The sequence below is a fragment of the Maylandia zebra genome, linkage group LG10, assembly GCF_041146795.1.
Source record: "Maylandia zebra isolate NMK-2024a linkage group LG10, Mzebra_GT3a, whole genome shotgun sequence".
Classification (NCBI taxonomy): Eukaryota; Metazoa; Chordata; class Actinopteri; order Cichliformes; family Cichlidae; genus Maylandia; species Maylandia zebra.
In genome coordinates this window covers 14,056,510-14,081,533 of record NC_135176.1, presented here as the reverse complement: position 1 = coordinate 14,081,533, position 25,024 = coordinate 14,056,510, and the positions used below count along the sequence as shown (strand labels likewise).

Here is a 25,024-nt window from a genome sequence, read left to right as displayed (position 1 = left end):
GGAAGCTGTAGTCATGATATTTACTTTCTATGTGTTTGGCAGATGCTGTACGTCTTAACAAAGAAGACTGACTTAAATCTTTAAACTTGGATCTCAAAGAATGAGGAGGAACTGGAGGACATAAAGAAATCCCTAAACTTTATGTCTGAAGAAATAACAACAATTTCAAAACAACAAAAACTGATACTCAATTTAATGGATGATATTAAAGAACTAAGAAGGCAGAGCGAGGAAAAGGACAAGAAGATTGCTATGCTGGAAGGACGGGTGTCAGATCTGGAACAATATTCAAGAGTAAATGATGTGATAGTGACAGGACTGGAAACCAAGCATCAGACATACGCACGGGTAGCAGCAGCAGAGAGAGGGGAGCCACCCGAGCAAGAGCTACGCTCTTTGGAAGAGCAGGTAATGGCCTTCTTTAAAAGCAAAGGTATAGAAATGGACAGTAAAAATATTGAGGGATGCCATCCTCTTCCGAGAAAAAATCAAATACCTGCCATTATCATTCGTTTTGTTAATAGAAAACAGAAAAAAGAACTGCTCAAGCAAGGAAGAAAGCTAAAAGGTACAAATGTTTATTTAAATGAACACCTAATCAAGAAAAATGCAGACATTGCAAGACAAGCAAGAATATTAAGAAAACAGAAGAAAATACAGTCAACTTGGACGTCAGACTGTAAAATATTCATTAAGTTAAATGGAACACCAGAGCAGGCTAAGGTTCTAGTCATCAAAGAGATGACTGAACTAGAAAAATATAACTGATAAATGCAAAGCAGTGCTAAATATGATGTGACCGTCCAAGTGCACAACCAACGCAGATGTCTGACAATTTTCAACTAACAACTCATATAGATATTGAAAATAAGACATTGATGTATGACAGCAACATAGATCCTGATTGTAATTTCTTTAACAATAAGACAAATGAATGCAATTATTATACAAATGAGCAACTTAAAAAGGAATTCAAGGTAGAACAGGGTATAACAATGGTTCACTTTAATAGTCGAAGCTTATATGCAAACTTTCAATCCATCAAAGACTACATAACACAGTTTGAACAGCCATTCAATGTGATAGCCATATCGGAGACCTGGATAACTCCTGGAAAAGAAGACGACTTTAAAATAAATGGATATGAATTCCTTCATGTAGACAGGATCAACAAGAAAGGAGGTGGGGTGGCACTTTACATTGATAAAAACCTAAAGTACAAAAGAATGGGAAGAATGACAACTGTTATTGATGGAGTGATGGAATGTTTATCAGTAGAAATAAGTATAGAAAAAAGGAAAAACCTAATTGTCAGTTGTATATATAGAACACCAGGATCTAAGATTGAGATATTTAAGGATAATATGGAGGACTTATTTACAAATATAAATCAGAAAAGAATGTTTATTTGTGGGGACTTTAATATTGACTTATTGAATCCAAATCATAATAAGAGTACAGAAGAATTTATTGATTCCATGTACAGCATAGGTTTATTTCCACTGATAACAAGACCGACCAGAATAACATCTCATTGTGCAACTCTATTAGATAATATATTTACAAATATAATAGAAGGAAAGATAAAAAGTGGGATGTTAATCAATGATATAAGTGACCATTTACCAGTCTTTGCATCGTATAATTGCCATTATAAAGTGAACAACGATGGACATAAGATTATTTACAAAAGAATAAGAACAGAGAAGACCTTAAATTGTCTTAGAAATGAACTTTTAAAGCAAGATTGGAATATTGTATATGAACAAACAGAAGTTAATAAAGCTTACGAAGGATTTTTAAGAACATTTAACACATTACTTGATAAAAACTGCCCAGTAATTGAAATCAATAGGAAACACAACTATGCAGGAAGACCATGGATGACAAAAGGACTACAAAATGCCAGCAAAAAAAAGAATACCCTATATCGAGAATTCATAAAAAAGAGAACAATAGAAACTGAAATGAAGTATAAAACTTACAAAAATAAATTAACTAATATAATGAGATCCTGTAAAAGAGAGTATTACATTAAAAGGTTAGAACACAATAAAGATAACACAAGAGATATATGGAATGTATTAAACAGAATAATCAAAAATGAATCAAGGAATAATGATTACCCTGGGTACTTTATAGAAGGGACAAGAAGTATTAATAACATGGAGGAGATAGTAAATGGCTTTAATGAATTCTTCGTAAACATAGGGCCAAAACTGGCAGAAGAAATAAAGGTTGATGGAATAGAAAGGGACACTGGTGAAAATATTGAAAGGAATAGTAGCTCAATGTTTTTAAGAGCAGTGGAAGAGAAAGAGATTTATGACATGGTTAGAGGACTTAAGAACAAAACCAGTACAGACTGGAATGATATTGATATGGTAACGGTAAAGACAGTTATTGATGGTATCGTAAAACCATTAAAATATATATTCAACTTGTCGTTTCAAAAAGGAGTTTTTCCACAAAAAATGAAAGTTGCTAAAGTTATTCCCATTTACAAAACCGGTGAAAGACATCATTTTACAAACTATAGACCAGTGTCAATACTCTCCCAGTTCTCTAAGATACTGGAAAAACTCTTCATAAAAAGATTTGACAGTTTTGTGGAAAAATATGAATTAATGACAGATAGTCAGTATGGGTTCAGAAACAACAGATCAACAGCTTTGGCACTGATAGATTTAATGGAAAAGATAACGGAATGTATGGATAATAAGAGGTATGCGCTCGGAGTTTTCTTAGATCTAAAGAAGGCGTTTGATACTGTTAATCATGAAATTCTATTAAAAAAACTGGAAAAGTACGGGTTTAGGGGAGTGGTTTTGGAATGGTTAAAAAGCTATGTAGGGAATAGGCAACAATATGTACAAATAAATGAATATAAATCTAATTTGATGGATATAGCTTGTGGAGTACCTCAAGGTTCAGTACTGGGTCCAAAAATGTTTATTATGTACTTAAATGATATCTGCAGAGTATCGGAGATTTTAAAGTTTGTAATATTTGCAGATGACACAAATATACTGTGTTCAGGTGGGGAATTGCCACAGGTTTTGGAAATGATCACACAGGAATTAACGATATTAAAGAAGTGGTTTGATATAAATAAATTATCATTGAATCTCGATAAAACCAAATTTATGTTGTTTGGAAACCAAAAGAAAAACATCGAAGTAGAAATATGTGTTGACAATGTATATTTAGAAAGAGTAAATGAAATAAAATTTCTTGGGGTGATCATTGACCACAAGCTCTGTTGGAAGCCACACATTACTTATGTTCGGGGGAAATTGGCACGGGGCATTGCCGTCCTGGGAAAAGCAAAGCATATGTTGGATCAGAAAGCACTGCACATTTTATACTGTGCTTTACTACTGCCATATATGAGCTACTGTGTAGAGGTCTGGGAAACACATACAAAAGTAACACACAAACAATAACTATAATACAGAAAAGGGCCATTAGATTAATAAATAATGTAGGGTACAGGGACCATACAAATGCACTCTTTGTCAAAATGCAAGCTATTAAATTCCAAGACTTGGTGAAGCTTAAAACAGCGCAAATAATGTATAAAGTCAGAAATAAATTGCTTCCCAAAGAAATCTGTAAATTGTTCATAGAAAGAGAAGGTGGGTATAACTTAAGAGGGAAATGGAATTTAAAAATACAAAGTGCTAGAACAACTTTAAGAACTATGTCAATCTCAGTTGCAGGAGTTAAATTATGGAACAGTCTAACAGAAGAAATAAAAGACAGTCAAAACATAAAACAGTTTAAAGTAAAATATAAAAACCTAATTTTAAATAAGTATAAGAATGAAGAAAACGGGGTTAACCCAGGATGGTAATGTTGCTGGTAATGGTGTTGCGGTTCTTTTTTGGTTGTTTTTTTGTTTTGTTTTGGTTTGTTGTTTTTCCATAACTTGTGTATCTGCAAATATACACATTCTGTATTTTTCATATGAAAGAAACTATACTGTGGTGGGGCTTGCTAATTTCTTGTTTTTGATTTATGTATGTTATGTTTTGTTTTACTTCATATGTTTATATGTTTCATATGTTGTTTGTTTAATTTAAGACAAAAAAAAAAAATTAAATGAATGAGAGGTAAAACTTGAGGGGGTAGGGACAAATAAGTAAATACTTCAGCCTACTCCTTTTCAAACAAATAATGGAATGATATTTTGTAATGATTGTGAAGGCACATGTTTGAAATGTTTGAAATAAAAATGAACTGAACTGAACTGAACATTATGTGATTCTTTGCAACAGGAAGCACCTTTTTCAAATCATTATTCATTAAGTCTTTTATTTGGCTTTTTCAAAATGTCATAACCAGCAAAAAAACATGAGGTATACTGTGTTTTATAAAGCCACTAGCTTTTGAAAAATATAGTTTGCATAATGAAATTTTTGTAATAAAACCAGGTAGAATTATATCTGCTTCCCGTGAATGCAGAAATATATACTTATGCTTTCATTTTCACCTCTGTTGAAGCTTGAAAGCTGTAAAGTACCTGAACCCTAAAACCTGCTGTCGTGTACCTACTCAGACCATGCAGTAGCAATCTGAGTGTGACAGTTTCCATCAGAAGCAAATGCTGCATACATCAGGCAAATTGTTGAACATCTGCCTTGGGACATGCAAAAATCCCAGAATCCAAACTGCAGCCTGCTTCCCGAGGAAGCACACATTGTACATTGGCGCATTGTACATGTCGACTGGGGTACAGATAGTTTATTTCAGGGAAGTTGCAGTAAAAGTGAGAGCAGACAGGCCCAGCAGTCATAATGATGCCCACAAATAAGCCCAAAAAGTGACACTTCCCCAAGTGAGTCTTGATCCACTTGTAGGTGTCTCCTGTCTTTGACAGCCAGGGTGTCGGTTTTTAAATCAGCTGGATTTTTGGACAGAGAAAAGAAATTTGGCAAGAGAAAATCCAACAATGTTTCAGACTGGAATATAACTTACACATTACTTAACTGATATTAATGTTTAAAAGAGCCTCTATAGATTTTTCAATGTGAAATATTTGACATTACAATAAGAATATTATTATTCAGGAAAAAAACACTCCACTATATTGCATGAGCAATATCCTTTAGCTTGAATAAAGATGACCCCATGAAAATATTCCATCTCCCTGTGACTAGAAGTAGATCTGGCGAGTGTCCAACGCAGCAGCCCCATGATCTGGATGTTCTGCCTGGGTTTAGCCTGTTTAGATGACCAGTGCTTGTCCTTGGCCTACTTTTTTTGTCAGAGGCACACCATAGATCCAAAAGACTTTAAGCTCAGCAACACAGCAGGATGGAGACGACATATTTATGGGTGAGTGCTTTCTCAAGTCTTGTTAAAAGACTATTATAATGGAGGTTTGTGGATGTACATGAGTGGAAATGCTCTCAGTATTCAAGCTCGTCCATGGGGAGAGGTTTTTTCTCTCTTTGCTACTCCTAGCATGATATATTTTTAACAGCATGTGTAAGTGCGTGTGCCTTTGTGCATGTGTGGGTGTTGCACGGGCAATGAAAGGGTTCTTTTTTTTGGTTTTAAGATATATATTTTCTCCTCATTTACATAATGAGCATGAATATTATGCTGTTTTCTTGTGACTGATTTTTTTCTTCTTCTGTCTGGGCCTACACTTTTCATTATTTGCACCAGAAGAATCAGAACTTTGAGAATGTGAGAGTACTCAAGTTTTTGGCACAGGAAATGTGAGCGTAGAGCTGTTAGCTCACTCAAGAGCAGAATTATATAATCTTGTATACAGGTCAGCCATATTAGGATCATCTTCTGAGAGAAAACGCCTGTAGAGTATGCGGATCATAACTCAATCCAATCCTTTCATATGCATAAAAGCTCATACGCGCCACTTATGACTGAACATGTACATTAATCACTGTCACAGTAAACAGATCACCTCACGCATATGCTGCTGCAGCCTTACATTAATTACTAATGCATTCACATACACACACACACACATGACGTGTTCCCATTTTCCCACTAAAATATTTACACAGACATGTATGAAATGCAGCTGTGTTCACTTCCATACTGGGAACTCACGTTAGATGTATGCATTTTACATAAACGGCCACGTCTCTGTTTACGCGTTCATTGCAGAAGAGGAAGCCGTCAATTCTGTCGGCAATCAGGGCTGGGGACATAACGAGTGCTGACATAGAAATGCGCAGTTAAATGAAAAACACAAACCTAGCATCATCACAGATGTGAGAAGTGCAAATAATTATCTGTGACATTTACAGATGATTTGTAAACCCATTTCTGCTGCCACTTAGTCAGGAATAGTTTAGTAGAACAGAGCACAGGAGTGCGCTTTAATACACAATAACAGAGTACTGCAACACGGAGAAGGAATCACACTAGACTTAATTGTTTTGGGGGTTTTTTTGTTCTTTTTTATTAAACTAAAATTAATATCACTTGATTGATATCCAGGAAATTAATTAAGAGTAAGTTGAGAGGACAGATTCTGACTTTTTTCATTCCCTTAAACCCAGCAGATATGCTTTCTTTTTCACTTTGTTCTTTAGGGTTTGATTGTTTATTGGGTTTTATCTTTAAATTTCTATTCCATTTCTCTATCAGCCAAGAAGAGATTCTTGAAAAATGTGACAATAGGTGACAAAATCCACTTTGGTCCGTGTGAAAGCCTGTAACAATTTGTTTTACACTTAAATAAGCGTTTTTTACAAGTGCAAAAAGACTCTTTACACCGTCTTCCTCTTCTTTTTTGTATAAAGTTCCTCTATGTGGTTCTGTCCCACTAATACTGGAAACACAAATAAGGAAGATAATTTGATTAACTCAGACTTCAGAAGCTTGATAATTAGGTTGGAATAGAAGTTGATTTCTTCACCAAACATGGCAGATTTTCTTTCTTATCACCTCCCTTTAGTAGATTCACCAGTGGCTATTTTACTTCTCTCGTGTAATTAAAGAATTTCTTTTTTTTAAGAATAAAATGATGGGCAAAAATTGATGATGGTGATGTTTTGAAAAATCCATTTCAGTATCAATCAACTATAATGATATACACTCACCAGTCAGTTCATTAGGTACGCTTTTCTAATATCATGGGTTGTTGTCAGAGCTAACTTAATTCTTCGTGCTGCAAACATTGCTCTGAGATTTTGGTGCATATTGACATGACAGCATCACACAGTTTCTGCAGACTTTTTGGCTGTGCATCTATGATGTTGATCTCTTGTTCCTCCACATCTCAAAGGTGCTCTGTTGGTTTGAGATCTGTTGACTATGACATTTGAGACATTTGAGTACACTGAGCTGAACCAGTTCAAGACAGGATGGATCCATGCTTGCATGTAGTTTAAGCCAAACTCTGACCCTATGTTGCGGTAGATGTTAAGACTCATCAGACCAGGTGAGGTTTTTCCAGTGTTTTGGTGAATCCGCGTGAACTGTAGCATCGGTTTCCTGTTCTTAGCTGACAGGAGTGACACCCAGTGTGGTCTTTTGCTGCTGTAGCCCGTCTGCTTCCAGCTTTGACATGTTGTGCATTCAGAGATCCTCTTCTGCATACCTTGATTGTAGTGAGTGGTTATTTCAGTTACTGTTTTTCTGTGATACCAGCGGTCACTGATCTCTGGCATGTTCACCCAGAGAACTGACTCTCACCGGATATGTTCTCTTTCCTGACCAATATCTGTAAACCCAAGAGACAGGTGTGTAGTAAATCCCAGTAGGTCAACAGTTTCTGAAACCAGTCTGGCACCAACAATCATACCGAGGTGAAAGTCACCTTAATCACCCTTTTCCCATTTTGATACTCAGTATGCCTTGACCTAAACTGTCTACATGTCTAAATGTTGCTGCCATGTGATCAGCCTAGATAACTGTGCTAACAAACAAGATGAACTAGTATACCTAATGATGCCCGATGAGCTTATTTCCCTTTGATGACACATATGTGGCCCCTTTCCAATTTAAAAACAAACATGTATGTGGAAACTTGTATAGTCACCAGCTCTGACACAACACTGACAAACATTCAGAATTTCCTTGAGCTGCACAATAGCAACAGAAGACTGATTGTAACTGTGACAAGTTAGTCCAATTAAATTAGATGAAGTATATTAATCAATATTTCACTAAATAAAATGTGGCAGATTATATTTCCTTATTACACATTGCTATCTTGTGTAAACAACATCTTTCCAAGATGATCTGCAGCACTGTATAATTTTTAAAACAGACAAAAGTAAGAAAAACTGAGTCTTAAAAGATGAAAGAAAAAAAAGCCTTGGGTTATATAGTGCTTGAATCTTTAAATGCATTATAAATAGAGTTGTCAGAGGGCATCAAAGGCTAGTGGAAGTGAATAAATGTTATATGATGACAATTGAAATATTACTTCACTGTGCTCGAATCTCTGCTCATTAAACCTCTGTCACACAAAGCTGCCGTGCAACTTGTAATAAGTAAGGTTTGTAGTTCAGTAGTTCATGAGCCAAGAGACGACGATCAGATGTGCGAATGTAAACTAACAGGCGTTTAATAAAGCGCAGAGAGGTAACTCGGGTCATCTGTCTGTCAAAGTACGACTACAAGTGTATTACTAACAGTAGGATGAGGCCATCTGTGAACACAAAGCGTTTCAGTTTGTTTCATTGCCGCTGTACATTTCGATCAAAGCTTCTACTCTCACCTGGGGAATAAACGTGTGTTCATCATTTTGAATTGCTTTACTTCTGCACCATTGCTCCAGCATTGTGGGGGGCTGGAAAGTGGGGATGTGGCTGGGTGAGGGGTGGATTTGTACAATTATAGAACTGATGATGTAAAGACACTAAAGCACACATTCCCCCTTATATAACCCCGAGTGGTACAGTCCACAGTCTTAAAGGCAGAGTGTGCTGAGAGGAGTGCATGCATTCTTTAATCTGTTTTAGTTAAACTAAACAAAAATGCGAACGAGGTGATCAAACAGAGGAGAAATCATATAACAATTCAGACGGAGAAGGGGCTAAAGAAAGTTTCAACGCATTATCATTAATGTGTCTATTTGGGACTATTTAACGTTGAGATATTCCTAAAATCGCAGATTATTACTGTCCTTTGTGCTCCTCTATAACCTGAGTGCATATTTGCACAGCCACGTGGAAATATGCTCAGGTGGGCAAATCCAATGCAGAGTTACTGACTCAGACCTCAGTCCTACAAGGGTGACCATATGACAACAACAAGCCTCCCTATTGCCATGGCAACAACTGCACCATTGCTAAGGCAACAGCTGCAGAGTGCTACAACAAGCAGAAAAAAAACCTTCATGTGTCTTCAGTTTCTTTCTTTTTTCCATCCGGTTAAAGCAAACTTCGGCTTCATGTGATCCGGTCTTCCCTGAGTCGCTCTCGCGGTGCTTCATGGTTCCTTTTTTTCTGTGATGCATATGTAATTCACACTCTCCTCCTCAACACATTTTCTTTCGGTCTAATTCCTGCTGTCTTCACACACACACACACACACACACACACACACACACACACACACACACACACACACACACACACACACACACACACACACACACACATGCATACACTCACGCACTCACCCACTCTCCCTCTCCTTTTCTCTCTCCTTCACTGTCCCCTCCCTCAGTTCTTCCTCTCCATCCTCGGCTGTTTCGCTGTCTTATTCTCCGTTTCTCTTTTTCCCCTTTTCTTTCCACAGTGTGACCCCCCCTCTTTTTTGTTAATCCCACCACCCCTGCCTTCCATCTCCATCCTCCCTTTTCTCCATCTCTTTTTGTATTCATCCCATCTTTTCTCTTTCTTTTCCACCGTTCCTTAGATAGACTCACACCTTTCCTTTTCTCTGCTCTCTCTCCCTCTCTTTCTCTCTCTTATACTAAATTCTAAGACCACCCTCTCTCCTCTCTTCTCTTTTTTTCTCCTTTTGCTCACTCTCTCTATTTCTCTGTGGCCCTCCCCCTCCCTTTTCATGTTTCCCCCCTCCCTCCATCCTCTCTTTCCCTCGCTGGTTCAGTTAGTCAAAGAAGAGATTCACGGAAGGAGAGAAAAGGGGGGAAAGGCAGGACGAGAGTGAGAGCGCAGGAGTGGGGCAGGCTGGGGAGAGGGGTGTGGGGTCTCAGCCCTCTGTCGTGGGGGGTTGGGGGGGTTGAGATACACCCCGATATTTGTTTTAAGTACCATGGACTGCCTCTGCATTGTGACTACAAAGGTAAGCCTATCTGTTGTTCATTACTCTAGCTCTATGTGTGCGTGAAACAGAGTGAGAGGCACCACAACTGGAACTGAACCGGGAAGAAAGCAGCCAGCTTCCTTCTGCCATCTCTCAATTGTGGGAATTTGCTGTCTTCATGACATTTCTCGTGTTGTGCATTGTTTCGATCTTTGTGTTCGTTTTGAGCATTTGAACATTTCAGAAAAGCCTCAGTGCGAGCTGAGCTACCTGACTGAACACTCTTTGATATCTCCCTCTCTAGATGACCCTCTCTCCCACTCTCTGAATCTCCTACTCCGTGTCATGCTTTGTGAGTGTATGAACAGGGGCTGGCTGACCTGCGTGGATGTAGTGAAAGCGGCAGAGATCTGATCCTCGGGTTGCCTGTGTGGGGCTTTGTGTCATGCCCGAGCTGCAGAGTGTGTCAGGCAGAGACCATGGGAGGGCACTATGCATGCTAATATTCCTCACAATTTCCAGCTGCTTTGTCCTAAACTCGACCGTAAGCACACGTGAAGCTTACCCACTGTACAGCTGCAAACATCTGCAAACATAATGTATGAGCCACATGTTATATCACACACATGCGCTGCTCCAAGGAGCCAGTACTAGACATGAGACTGACTAGAAAAAGGAACATGAAGTAGCTTCAAGTCTGTTGTCCAAGCCTATTTGTTCAGATGTCCAATACCTTAAGACCTTCAGATCATATATATATATATATATATATATATATATATATATATATATATATATATATATATATATATATATATATATATATATATATATATATATAGATATAGATATAGATAGATATAATTTTCTGATGGACATACCTACACAGCTGCACACAGATTCAAAAGGAGGTGAGCAGTGTACTATAGCAGCTGAACCTGAATGCAGATTCTGGCAGGAAGTGATGACAGAAAAAAGAGGAAAACAAAAATACACGCAAACACACACACACACAGGCGTGTGAAGGTGCTGATCATCTGAGATTTCCATTTGTTCTTAATTTGTGGAGCAGGCGTGAGTGCAGCTGGTCCTTTCAGATGTATTACGTAAACTTGCGCTTAACTGTGGCACATTACATTCATTTGCTTATCAAGCTCTCAGTTTCCGTGGCAACAGAGATTAGTGGTTAAACACAGATAAGTAGGTGCAGTCAGATGAGGAGGGAGACACACTGCGCGCGTGTACAGCAAAGTACATTAAACACATTTTTTGTTTGCGAATTTCACACCATTTCACGTCCTTCCCTAATGACAGAACTTCCACACAGGTAGCTGCTTTTTGGTTCTGCAAAGCAGTTTTTGTTACCTTGCAACGTGCAGTGTGACAAATTCATTGAGAGAGAGAGAAGGGGGGCAGGAAAGGGAAATTTCAAGGTATTTCTCCTCCCTGGAACACCTGCACCTCGTGCATTTTGTTTTACATCACTGAGCTTAGGACAAGAAGAAGAATAAGACTGTAAGTAAAAGACCACGGTTGGTAACTGTGGGTTTTTCACCCAACCAGTTCCAGAATTCTGCATCGCTTTCAAAGTGTGAAAAGACTTAGTGTAAAGCTGGCACAGAAAACCCAAGTATTGCCAAGAACTTGTGAGACAGATGGTTGGTTTATAAAAGGAAAGGTGAGAGCGCATAGATGTGCAAAGTTATGCACCGACTGATTGGCTAAGCAGCTCTTGGACTGGCAAATGAAATGGCTATTCTTGGAGTGCCTAGATGACCGTTTCACCCAGAAAAATGAGCTAAACCTTTGTCACTGGGGATTGTTTGTTAAACACTAACCAGATATTCACAAGAGAGCCTACGGTTCACTTGGATATGCCACAAAACTTGGTGTATTCCTTTAAATGCGCATTATTAAACTTTAATGGAGGCAGGCTGAACTGCAGGTGAGGAGTGTGGCTTGCCACCACGTAGCAGATGACGGGCGAGCAGCTCCCTGAGCGAGCTGTTCCGTGACACCCACGTGCTGTATAACAAGTTATGTGAACAATGCCGCGTTCCCGTGCAGGTCTTTGCACAAAGTTTTTGTGTGTGGGTGAAGCCACAGTCAGCTGGTGAGTGACAAATATCTGATACCGCTACACAGAGCACACCAACTAGAACCGGAGCACTGCTGTGCCGTGCTCTTTGACGGTTAAAAGGCATCCCCCACTGAGTCGGTGGGTTGAGTATTTTGGCGAGAAAAGTCAGGCTGAGAAAGGATGTCTTTGAGCGAAAGAACCAGAATTAGTAGAAATTTGTGAGGAAAGCCCATTTTGGATAAAAGATGATTTCATCCTCAAGGTAAAAGTGCAAAAGTTGTGTCCCTTTCTTTTTTTCTTACAGTTGGCCTGGCCTGTATTTATATAGCGCTTTACTAGTCCCTAAGGACCCCAAAGCGCTTTACATATCCAGTCATCCACCCATTCACACACACATTCACACACTGGTGATGGCAAGCTACATTGTAGCCACAGCCACCCTGGGGCGCACTGACAGAGGTGAGGCTGCCGGACACTGGCGCCACCAGGCCCTCTGACCACCACCAGTAGGCAACGGGTGAAGTGTCTTGCCCAAGGACACAACGACCGAGACTGTCCAAGCCGGGGCTCGAACCGGCAACCTTCCGATTACAAGGCGAACTCCCAACTCTTGAGCCACGATCGCCCCGTTCTTATGACGCTATTACCTTTCTCTATCCTTCTACACTGACAGGTTCAAGTTTTGGCTTGGATAAAATTTGAAGTAACTGCAATTTGACTGTAATCTTTTTATTTATAATTCATGGAGCAAATGACCAGGAAACACTCGGCATTTCAATCGATTCTCCTGAGCGAATTGGACTTTTTAGCAGCTTATGTAATTTTCTGCTCCTTCCCACACTAAAATCTCTGGGAAAAAAAAAAGCAAGCAGTAAATTGCAACATATGATGCTGGTGAATCATACACAAGTGTCATTACATAACATTTAGAACTAGAATATTAGGGCATATCGAGGAGACGTCACAAGATTTATATTTAGTTGCGTGGCTGACAATACCTTTGACTCTCCCTCCCTGTATGGCACTGAGTCAGAGAAGGATGGGTCGGTAATTTGAGAGGCGCGAACACAGATGATGCGCATAGTGAAAAGGATTTATGCTCGAAAAGCAACTAATCTTAATTCTATCTTTGAGAAAATTGCTGCAATAAATCCACGTTCTCCTGTGCGGTACAGAGCACATGCAGTGCATTTCTGTTGCCTCCTCTTCTCTAGCCTTTTTTGATCATCACTCTTTTCCCTGTTGTCACTCTCAATCCACTTCCTATTTCTACAGACCTTTTTTTGTGTGTCCTTTTTGCCTCCTTCACCCCTGTAATCCCTCTCTCGGTCCTCTCTCCCAGCCTCCTCTTTCCTTTATCTCATTTTACCTCCTCCCCCCCATCCCTCCCACTCTGCTCACTCTACTCCTCCCTGCTCTCTGCTCTGTAGCTTACCTTCTGCCCTCTTCTTCAGCACTTTCGAGGCTTCCCTAGTTAGTGCCTTTTTTCCTCCAATGAATTATACATTTGACAAGATGTAGTCAAAGTCAGCATCTTCGCGTGCGCTTGATTGGTTTCATGTATGGCTACATCATGAGCATCTTCTTCCCTGGATTTGGTTTTACCACTCACATTTTTTTCAGTCTATATAAATATTTATATAATGTGAATGTGTGTTTATTGTGTGTGCGTGTGTGTCTGTGCGCTTTCAAGGATAAAAAGCTTATGGCTGCTGTATCTTACGCTAGCCCCGAGAGTCTCCAAAATGGAGTTACAGTATAAGCTAAACCCCTCTGCTCGCAAGTCCTTTTGAGCCTCCTCAATATTTTTTCAAGTCATCCACCTTAACAAGCGCCCATTCACCATACCGTGTGATGCCAGTATGAATGTGTGCAGCAGTGTGTGCTGTGTGTCAGGATTAGTGATCCAGTGGAGAGCTCAGATGATCTCCACTCAAGGGCATGAACATCCATCAGGCCTTTGTATGCAGCCACAGAGACACTGATCCTGCCAAGTGTCTCCCAGGGCACAGTGTGCGAAGCAGAGCTTGCCCCAGTGGAAGACCGATGCCACGACTGCACTGTGCTGAGGGTCTCTGCTGGTCAGTTAAAAAGCACAGCAGAACAAATTTGTAGCTGTATAGAGACGGACAATTTCTTTATTTATTTCCCCCTTCGATTGCTCTGTCGTTATTTCTGCTCAAATGACAGCTTGCTTTTGTGCTTGAGATGAAATACTGGAAAAAAATTCAGGGGTTAGCCATGATCTCCGTTCGTCTTTATGTATGTATTGCACCACTCACCCACACGTTCATTTGTTTTACCAAAAGAAAGCCACGTACACCTACATGATCAGACAGAATGCATGCAAGCTGTGGAGCATTTCGCTCTAGTGCAAGTAGCTTTTGCACTGTGGATTGAAGCCTTGCTCAATTTAAAACTATGAATTTTTTGCCAATAAAACCCATTAGATTCAAATAAAGAGGCGGTATAAGATCACCGCTTCATATATTTGTATAATAATAATAATTATAACTAAGAAAGTCAAAATGCTTCATATTAAGTTTTTTTCCCCCAAATCGTATGCCCATCAGTTGCCTTGTTTCACTATCTTAAGCCTGCAGAGTCAACACTTCACGTATGAGTATATTTCAGCTCCTTTATGATGCTCATCATCCCCACCAGGCGCTTTAGCCAGCAAGAAGGCTGTTAAGAGCTTCTCTTTGTCAAATGCACACAGCACAATCTGTGCTCCTGCTTCTGCTGCTTCACTCTGCTCCACTGTTTCTTACGGTGAGAGAATGAGCAAAGCCTCATCCTTTCTTTTGAACTCAAATGGTTTGGTGCATTAGGTGGATATTCTGGTAGGGTAGATGCTCAGTCTGTGTCTTTAGTGCTTTTCTAGTTTCTCCTTTGAGCCTCGTTTTGGGCAGATGGCTACTTCTTTTGATTTAATAGGGCGATGTAACGTTAAACAGTGAACACGTATTTAAGCAACCTTTCCATTTTGTGCACTAAGAGTGCCACCTCCAAGGGTCTGATGCTCATTTTCATTGTTTTGGCTGTCAGAATCATCGTCCATCCTCAAATTGTCCACATGACAGATGACAAATTAGATATATCATTGCTTGTTTGGGTTGGACACTTTGTCATTTCACATTGAGCGAGAAGGCTAATGGGGAGCCGTGAGCCTGCTATGGTAGACCGTAAGGAGGGCAGTGGCTGTCAGCTACACCGCTCCGTTCTGAGCAAACAAGAAACACAACAAAGTGTCGTGGCAACCTGGAAAATTCAAAATCAATAGCAATGAGAGTGTACATCTAATGATGTTGATAGAGTCGATAGAGGAGGCTCTGTCATCCTCATTAGGGTCAAGGAGGGTCAGGTTGTCGCTGGATCCTTATGTAATGACACATTATGCCCACATTGTAGGCTTTTTAGTTAGAGATCATATAACTAGCATGTCATATGTGGGGAAAAGAGGAAGGTCAAATAAAAGTGACGAAAACAAGAAAGCCAAGCTGATATCATTGATGTGGACTTGCAACAGCTTTGCAAGCAGGATCCTAATTTCTTAGAGAGCTGATTTTCTTTTTCTTTTTCTTTTTGTAATACAGCACACAATGACATCTTGTGGCACATTAAAAAACTACAGCAAAGAAGCTCATGACAGTCTGATTAAGGAGTATTCATACACATTTCACATGCCAGTACCCTACATATGTGAAGCTCGGATGCTGCATTGGCCTATGCCAAAATATATATATATATATACACACACACACCTACACCTACACACACACACTCACACACACACACACACACACACACACACACACTCACACACACACACACACACACACACACATATTTATATATATACATATATATGCATGTAGGGCCCTGTGTGTTTCCTCATAATTTATAGGGAGCATCTGAATTACTGTATCAGTGATTCATGAGCAGTCCCCCTGTCACAGGCACTCACATTCACAACAATCTCATCTGAAATTCAGGTCACGATTTTGGGGGTTTCGAACCTCCTGCCTGGCAAAGAGCACAAGACTGAACAGAGTGCAAGTCAAATTCGAATTATATGCTTAGTAACCCTAATGATAGACCTCGCTGCCTACATGTGTGGCTTTGGCCCTGAGTAGACACGGCACACGACGTGAGCTAATGACGCTATGAGAGTTCAGACGTAGTGACACCCAGCACAGTAACGCACAAGTGCACATATTTTCTCTGATTTGTTTGTCTCTGGCTTTGTATCTTCATGTTCCTCTTATAGGTGATGTCAGTTGCCTAGCAACCAAGCAATCAGGGCCCGATTGTTGCCATGACAACGTGGCAGGGGTATCATCATGGAGAGAATAGAGATGAAAGGAGGAAGGGAGGGAGAGAGGAGAGAACGGGAGAGATAGAGAGAGATACGGAGAGAGAGCGAGAGAGAGATACGGAGAGAGAGAGAGAGACCTGCCATTGAAGGGTGTTGATAATGTGAAGCCCACAGTGTGCAGGTAGGAGGATGACCTCTGTGTAGGCGCCGGCAGAGGATGCTCATGAATGCAGAGAATAGAAAATTAATGTTTGGTCTTATGTGGCTGGATTCGCGGGTTACACAGCATTTAACACTCTTCTAACGGGCTTCACTCCAGATGGAAATGTCACGATGTGCTTGAGTTGTCTTTAGTTACAGAGAGCGAAGCCGCGCAGAAGCCACAGCTCACTGTGTCGCTGAGATCCAGAGGGCTGTGGGCCTAACCTCTGCAGGTGTCATAACCCATCCATCACCCAACAGCCATCCACTGTAAAACAGTCCAGTGGGGTCATGGTGCATTTTACTCTGTTTATTCCCCAACCAAATTTTGCCCCCCCCCCCAATATAGCCATATAGCTGAAAGACATAAAAAGAGACGCAGCTGAAGTGCAATTTATGATGACAACTAAGCCTGGAAAAGAGTTATATTTAGTTAAAAATTTGGGCAATAACGACTGATCAAAGACCACTCAAGTTTGTCTGAGATAAAAGCTTGAATGGCTACTACATAATAACAATTGGACAAGCATCAGCTGTTATTAGCGATATCAGTATTTTGCATTAAGTCACGATGCATTCCTTAGAGAAAAGTTGTCTTACTCATTCATTGTTGACTTTATTAATGTGCAGCTTCTGGCTAAAGGGTGACGATACTGCTTCTAGTATACCTGTAGACAAGATTGTGATGTGGATAGAGGAGTGTAAGTTATTACTTAAGAATTTGTACAGTTTGATAGAGTGTCTAATGCTTACGTAAGAAACAGTATTTGCTATGGTTATATACAGAAAACAGACAGTATAAAAAAATATATCTAGAAACACGCTTCTTAAAGCAATCTCCAGGTCTTTGTGATGTGAAATGATTGATAAGATAAACATGAATTTGCTCATGTATCCTTGCGTAGGGATATGGGTATCAAAAAAAATTGTTTTAAAGTAAAAATACATTCTCATAACACCAGCCATGCAATTTACCAGTTATCACTGTGCTAGGCTATTGTGAAGTGATAAGGTGAGGAAGTATCACAGGCTATATTAAGATGCTATTTGCACCTAAAGTGAAAATTGTGATAAAAAAAAATATCCTTTATATAGAAAGAGACCTGAGCATTCAGACAATGCTGGCAGCTACTCTAAAGGTACAAATTACACAGACTCATCTGTCCCACCTAGGAGTATTTGTAATTAAATCAGCTTTCATGTTAGAGTTTAAAAAGCTACAACACTAAGAGAAGGTCCGATTCATTTTAACCTTTAGAGGTAAAGAGCTGAACGTCATTTCATATTTGACACACATCTTCAACAACTTCGGTGATCAGCACCCAAATATTTTTGCTACATGTCTATTATTAAATTTTATGTGCTTTATTAATTGATGCTATTGCAATTTAAAGAAACTAGGCTTCATTGCTGCAAATTCAACAAAATGTTGGATCGCTGATTTTACAGCTTGCCGTGCACCAGTTGATTTCACTGTGGCAAAAGTTGTTACTATCCAATAAAAATATAAATATTCAACTTTAAAAAATTATTTAAAAAAAACAGATATTCTCTTTAGAAAGCAAAACTGGAAGCTGAAAGCAGAAAATGTTGGTATTTTTTCTTGCCTATATAAGAAGGGATTAGCTGGTTATCAACTTGCTGTCAGCTATTTGACCAAATAAACCTTCAAAGTGTTCAGTCCCCGTGTAACAGCGGTGACATGGACATTTTTTCACTTCCCTAAAACATTCTAAACCTGCGTGAGCTTATTTACTCATTTATTTTATCTTCCGTGCTAAGCACATTGAGATTGCGTGCAATGCAATGAGCTATCTAGAAACAATTGCTATTGCCGTTAAAAGAGTGGAGGTGAAGGTGTACCCAGAGAGTTCACATTTGCGTCAAACACGCTCTCACGTTAGGTGACGTCTGTGTGCTTAATGGTGAGGCAAAGAGGGAGCAAAGAGCAGAGTGAGTGGAAGCATACTGTAAAAAGGAAAAAAAAACCAACCCAAAAATCATAGAAAAATAATATAAAAGGTTGTCTCTCTGCCTGTATGTCCCCTTCCCCCTTCCCTCCCTCCCTCACCGGCGGTGGCAAACATATTTTCTGAGTCACGGCTGGAGCAGGCAGCCGGTCGTCTCTTTTCCGACCCTTGCCTTTAACACCAAGATACATCCAACACCAACAACTCTCTGCTTCCAGGAAAACTCTCTCTCTCTTCGTCTGCTACGACACCCCCCTCCCCCCCCCTTCCCTCACTCCCCCTCCCTCTTTTTTTATTCCCCCTTCCCCAGCCTCCCATCTTTCTCTCTCTCCCTCTCTCTCTCTTTCCTTTTCTCCCCATCTCTCTCCTCCTCTACTGCGGGTGTCTGGGAGGCTGTTTTTCCTCTGTCTCTTGCTCATGAAGGGCCGCACTAAGCTCCCTTCTCTCTGTCCGTGTGTGGTAGGTAAATTCACCTCTCTGTTTGTGTCGTTCTTCTCCTTCCATCCCTCTGTTGCTGCCTCTGTTTTGCATGTTAGCTCAAAGTCTGCTAGTCGTTCTGGCAGGCTTAGGGGAGGTCTCTACCTACATCTGTGCATACTGCATTGAACATGCTTGTAATCTGCTCCAGTGTCATGGATTAATCAAAAAATATGTGTCTGAGGAATTTTTTATTTTTTTTTGCTCTCCTTGTACGTGTGCTCTGGGTAGGTTTAATCATCCAGTTTGGGTATTACGTATGAACATGGCCCGGCACGTGTGGGTGTGTATGTACCAGTGAGCATGTTTCGAAATGCAGAAAGAGTGAAACTCTAGCAGACTTGTTGATTAAAGCATTACAGATTCATGCATGCATGTCTTTTATTCTACGTCTGGGTTGGTTCCCGCCTGTGTACGTCTGGGGATAATTCATATTCTTATGCACTTCTCTTCCCCCGAGGACTCTGGGACATTAGGCTAGTGTCCTTCTCAGATAAGGAAAATCATCCTGTTTAATCAGCTGGCATCGCTTTGAAAAAAGGTCATTTCATTTTTAGGGTTACAGTAAAGACTCGTGACCAACATCAGGTTAATGGGACACAGAGGCAAGCAAATGGGTTTTCTTCTCATGTCCTGGTTACATCCCTACGTGCTGAAATACAGTTATTGAAGCAGTCGTGCAGGTTTGTGTAAAAAACAGGGCTACTCCAGCCTTAATTAGCTGACATGATGAGTCTCTACTTTGGCTGATCGAGTGTTTGGGACTAAGATGCCATTTAATGCAGTTCCACAAGCAGAAGCCACTGTGTATGCACATGTATGTGTTTGTGGTCGAACAGCGCTTTGAGCTGGTCATTATGGTGTATTTGACAGGTTGGACTGCAGATTTGTAGCTCAAGTAGGTCTGATTTAGGAGAGCCATTAAATTTACGGACTTGTTGATTAGAATACGAAATGCAGTCTACACAACGTGGGGCATATATATAATGTTTTTTTGTTTGTTTGTTTTAAGTGTGCCAGCATGTTGGATTTTAAAAGGAGTAGATTAAACGATAGCTTGATGCAATTTCCCTGATTTAGTGCACAAAATGTTTAAAAAAATTATATACATCTCAAGAACTGGAGTTTGATGTTTTGATAACCTTTTTTATTATTATTATTATTCTGGTTGTTTACCTCAGTTGTCAAAGACAACAGTCAGTCAGACTGTCCTACAGGTGCACATGTGTCAGACATCAAGACATGAGTAGACCAGCCACTTCAGGTGGTCCACCATGAGATGCAAACTTCAGAAGTACTCCAGGAAAGTTTCAGAGGTTGGAATCAGTGTGCATGAGTGATGCACAGACCAAAGTATATACATATATAAAGAAATGCCTCATAATCCAGTGCATCTGTCAAACACAGCAGAAGTGGTGTTATTGATTGGATGTGTAGCACTGCTGGTGGAGTCGCTTGATGATTTTGCTTCTAATTGCAGCAGCGCGGTGATCAGTACATACATTAAGACTCCTCAGATCCAAAGGATCGCATTAGAACACGAGGAACAATGATCCAGCAGCAAGGCAGTCTTAAACATTCACCAAAAGCAATTTAGGAGGAGTCATGAACTTGACCTGGAGTTCAATTGAGATCCCAAACAAGCAAGAAGTGAAGATGGCTGCAATCCAGGAGGCCCAGAGCATCATGTAGGCGTGTGATCGGGCAGTTGTCTGCGTGACAAATTTAGTTAAACTGGTTTGATCACATTAGGGGACCATATTTGAAAATGGTTGCAGCCTCTACATAGTTTACTTTATGTGGATGTCACTGCCCTGACATTGAACTGAAAATACCATAGAGGTAGCATGCGTGAAGAGCCAACTTTGCTCCAGGTAGCAGAAACAAAGTGAAAATACAACTTCTCCATGCCAGTGCACGCCACCACATGTTCAACATCATGCTATTTCATTGTCTTATTTCATCACCTTGTACAGCTTTCTAATGGGTTTACTGGGCCATGACTGGCCAGGTGATCTACTCCATCATAGCTCAAACAGGATGCTGATGGGAGAGCAGATTTCTGTCGTATGTTTTTCCTTTCGTTGTTAGTAAAATTTTACGAGGCCCGACTCGTTTGTTAGTTTACTACCTCTGCTCAACCAGTCGCTCTTTGTATGATTATGAAATGTGTCTTTGCAGCAGTTGTTTTGCACATTTGCACCGAGCATGATTATACTAATGACAACTGACCGTGACAACCGAGACTGAAGTTATCACGTATTTCCAAAAATCAGAAAGTATAAAAATGATCACCTCCTTTTACTGTTAGTCCTCATTCTGTTTAGAGCAATGGTGATAATATCTCTTGAACTAAACACTGCTTGCTAGATAACACAGAAGACACTTACAGCAAAGTGATAATTACTATGTTCGCTTAAGACACTGCTAGTCGGGCAGCTTTCTACCGTTATTTTAGGAAACTGTTCAGCTTGTCATAAAGATAGATCTATGCTGGCCGTTCAAACTACGCCTACCAGCCACAACATTAAAACCTAATATTATGTGGAGCCCCCTAGCGCCAATAAAACAGCTCTGAACCATCTGTGATTGCAGGTACCAGGATATTAGCCGTAGATCAATTAAGTCCTGTGAGTTGTAAAGTGGATCATATTAGTTTTTCCCACATATCTAACAGATGTTTGAGCAGGACTGACATGTGGAGAATTACAGGACAAGTTAAAGCTCTTTGTTAGGTTCTTTATTACAGTTGAAAGATGCTGTCTTTGCTATAAAGGTCTGCTATAATGGCCTGCAACACTGTTTAGGCAGGTAGTGCATTTCATGCAGCAAACATCCTCATGAATGCCAGGACCCAAGCTTTTCCAGGAGCACACTGACCAGAGAATCATGCTGCTTCTGACATCTGCCTGCCATGTGCATGCACCCAGCTCTCACCATGATGTGCAACAGAACATGATTCATCAGACAAGGCCATCTTCTTTCACTGCGTAACTTCTGATGCTCCAGTGTAAGGGATCTCAGCAGTGGACGGGGGTTAGCATGGGCCTTCTGGCAAACCGGTGGCCATACAGCCACATACTCATGTACCGCAACCAGCTTTAACCCTGTAACACCAAGTTATTGTGATCTCAACATCATTACACTGATGTTTTTTTGTTGTTTTTTTATTTGTCAGAAGGTTCAATAAACAGTTTGAACAGGTTTAAATAGGGTCAAAATCATTTGAATCCTTATACATCAGCTTAAGGTTAAAGGCATGTTCACTAGCTGCATACCATATTCCACCCTGTAACAGGTGCAGCCAACAAAATAACAAAATAATGTAACAAAATAACTGGTTGCATTCACTTTACTTGCCAGGGGATTTAAATATTATGTCTGATCTGTATGTATTTGAGTGCTATTCATAAGAAACTGGTATTTTCTTGTCTATTCATAAGAAATTAGTGTTTTCCTGCCTACAGTAGCAGCCTGTACCAGTAAACATATGTCAGTTCAGTAACCACGACCATAAAAGACCCTCATATCAATTTTGCATTCTGATTACCGCTAACAGCTTCGTCTAGCAGTCCCAGTCTTCAAAACCCATCCCCTGCGGCACACCTATGAACTCCTTTATTCAAATGGGAGTGGTGGGAAAATGGAGCATAAATATATCCAGTTAGATTTACCTGGCAGGTTGGTTCCCGGGGGCTGTTCTGTTTTAATCATCTTGGTTAGAAGCTGTTCCATGGCTGACCAGACTGACGTCCTGCTGAGCACACTACTTGCAGAGCCAAAGCAGCGCGTGGTGCCGTCTTTTGTTGCATTTCTTCAGAGGGGGATCCAAAAGAAATCTACTTTTACTCTGACAGTCTGTCAAAAGTATAAATGAATGCGTACACATAACAAATGCGGAGTTGTGTTGCCACGGTGTGGTTCTGTGCTCCAGCGCAATTTATTCAGTTCCATTCGATACAGTGTTACAATATGCAATGAAAAGTATTACCCATTAAATGAACTCCTGTGAGTCCTGGCCATGGTCATGCTAAAAAACTTACAAAACACAACAAAGCAAATTTCACATCTAATTATAGACTAAGCTGCATTCACACCCCAAGGCAAAGAAAATTAAACTAGCCTAAACTAAACTGTAGTCTTCTTCCATCTGCTGTTATAAAAATAGTTCAGTGAGGAGAGAGCCTTGCTTCTGCAGTTACCACAGAAACCATGGCAAGGTTCGTCAGCTCTATGGAAACACCACATGAAGAGAAGCACATGGAAACACTACTCACATGAGATCACTCCATGAAAAAAAGAGCTGCGTTAAAATTCCTGTGGCTGGTGTTTACTTGTTAGTGTAGAAAATAGCATTTATAAGCTTTATCGTGGTGGATGTGGCTAAGGACTTTGATATTACAAACAGGTCATGGTTTCACACAGACAGGCACAACATATTTGCCACCAACACCTTAAAGGATACCTGATATAGTAATTTTGAGCTGCATATTTTTCCAGTCCTTGATTCTAATAGTGTAGCTTTTCATGATTCAAGTTTAAAATAATGTCTGAAACAGGCTTTTTTAGCTCCTTGTCCTTTAAGGTCCCTATCTCTTTAAGACTTCTTTCTGATTGGCTGTCCTTTGCAAACAGAAGATTTCAACAGCAGTTGGATGGGACTTCTGCGCTCTCGTTGACATTGTGCTGCTCTTCATGATGGCTTTGACGCAGTGAAGAGCTCAACATAAAACAAGGAAAGCATGACAAATATGAAATAAGACTTATTTTATTAAAATCAAGTCTTGCAGAGTGACATATTACGTCATCAGCCAGACATTGCATTAGCATGTTCGCGGCATGGCTGCTTTAGCAAGACGACAGGCTATGGGAGGGCTTTCGGCACGTGGGTGGTGGTGTTTTACATCGGACAGATTTTAGTGCAGGTTAGAGCCTGACGTGATGATCCAGATGATCTTTTATGCGCATCTTTTCACATTAAGTCTCAGATGGAGGGGAGGGCAGCAGGCAAAGGATCGTCTCTGTACTGTGGATGGCACACTGCTGTTTGTGTTTAGTGTGGGAGGAGGCACAGCAGAACCAGAATGTAATACAGACTGTGAGGCTATGGTTGCAAAGAATTGGACCAGTAGCTGCAGTTAGACATTCTTCTCTCATCACAGGAAGAGAATTATCCGCACGCTTTTAAGATTACGACGTGACAGCGTGGATGCTCTCATCCACTTGAAGGGTGGTGCGGACAACTTCGATCCCATTTTCCCCCTTAAATAGTTCTCCCAAAAGGAGAAAAACAGTGCATTCTAGTGGCTATGTATTTTTTCTTTTAGCTTTTTGAATGTGTTGAAGGGATAATGCACGCACCATACTTCATACATAATGGATTGCTCCAAGTCAATGCTGTTGGTGATGACTCCATTTGGGCATGTAATATTTATACAGCTGGGTGAATTCGCAAGAGAGAAAACCAGGAATATCCTATCTGAAACCTAACAGTTTGCCTTTACTACAACTTTTGTGTCCTGCTGTTGCACCTGCAGGTTACCTTTAGCTTTGTGCAGCGTTGGGGTCAAAGAAAGGGTTTTTAATGATGACAACAAGTCCAGTTTAACTTTCTCTGACACTAAAGAGTAAATTCATAAAATATTACACTCAAATGCATCTCAGCTAACATTTTGCTTCTAGTAAATTAGTTTTAGCTCGCAGGCCTCTTTGATATGAAATTATGCCTGTAGATGCTGCAGGACTGTAGTCACTAAACAGAATCAGATATTCACA

The 25,024-nt window shown here is 40.2% G+C and overlaps 1 protein-coding gene across 3 annotated transcripts in view; it reads left to right on the top strand.

Annotated features, from left to right (window-relative positions):
* The first annotated feature begins 9,654 nt into the window (after positions 1-9,654).
* dlg4a (discs, large homolog 4a (Drosophila)) overlaps positions 9,655-25,024 on the top strand; it is a 63,194-nt gene continuing 47,824 nt past the window's right edge. The window contains exon 1 of one of the 3 annotated variants that reach the window (XM_004563986.5): positions 9,655-10,242. In XM_004563986.5, coding sequence (XP_004564043.1) covers positions 10,213-10,242 — 30 coding nt within the window. In that variant the 5' untranslated portion in view covers positions 9,655-10,212. Of the gene's footprint in view, positions 10,243-19,128; positions 19,236-25,024 lie in introns of those variants that run through there. The other 2 variants (XM_004563985.4, XM_076889108.1) reach the window with 2 other exon arrangements.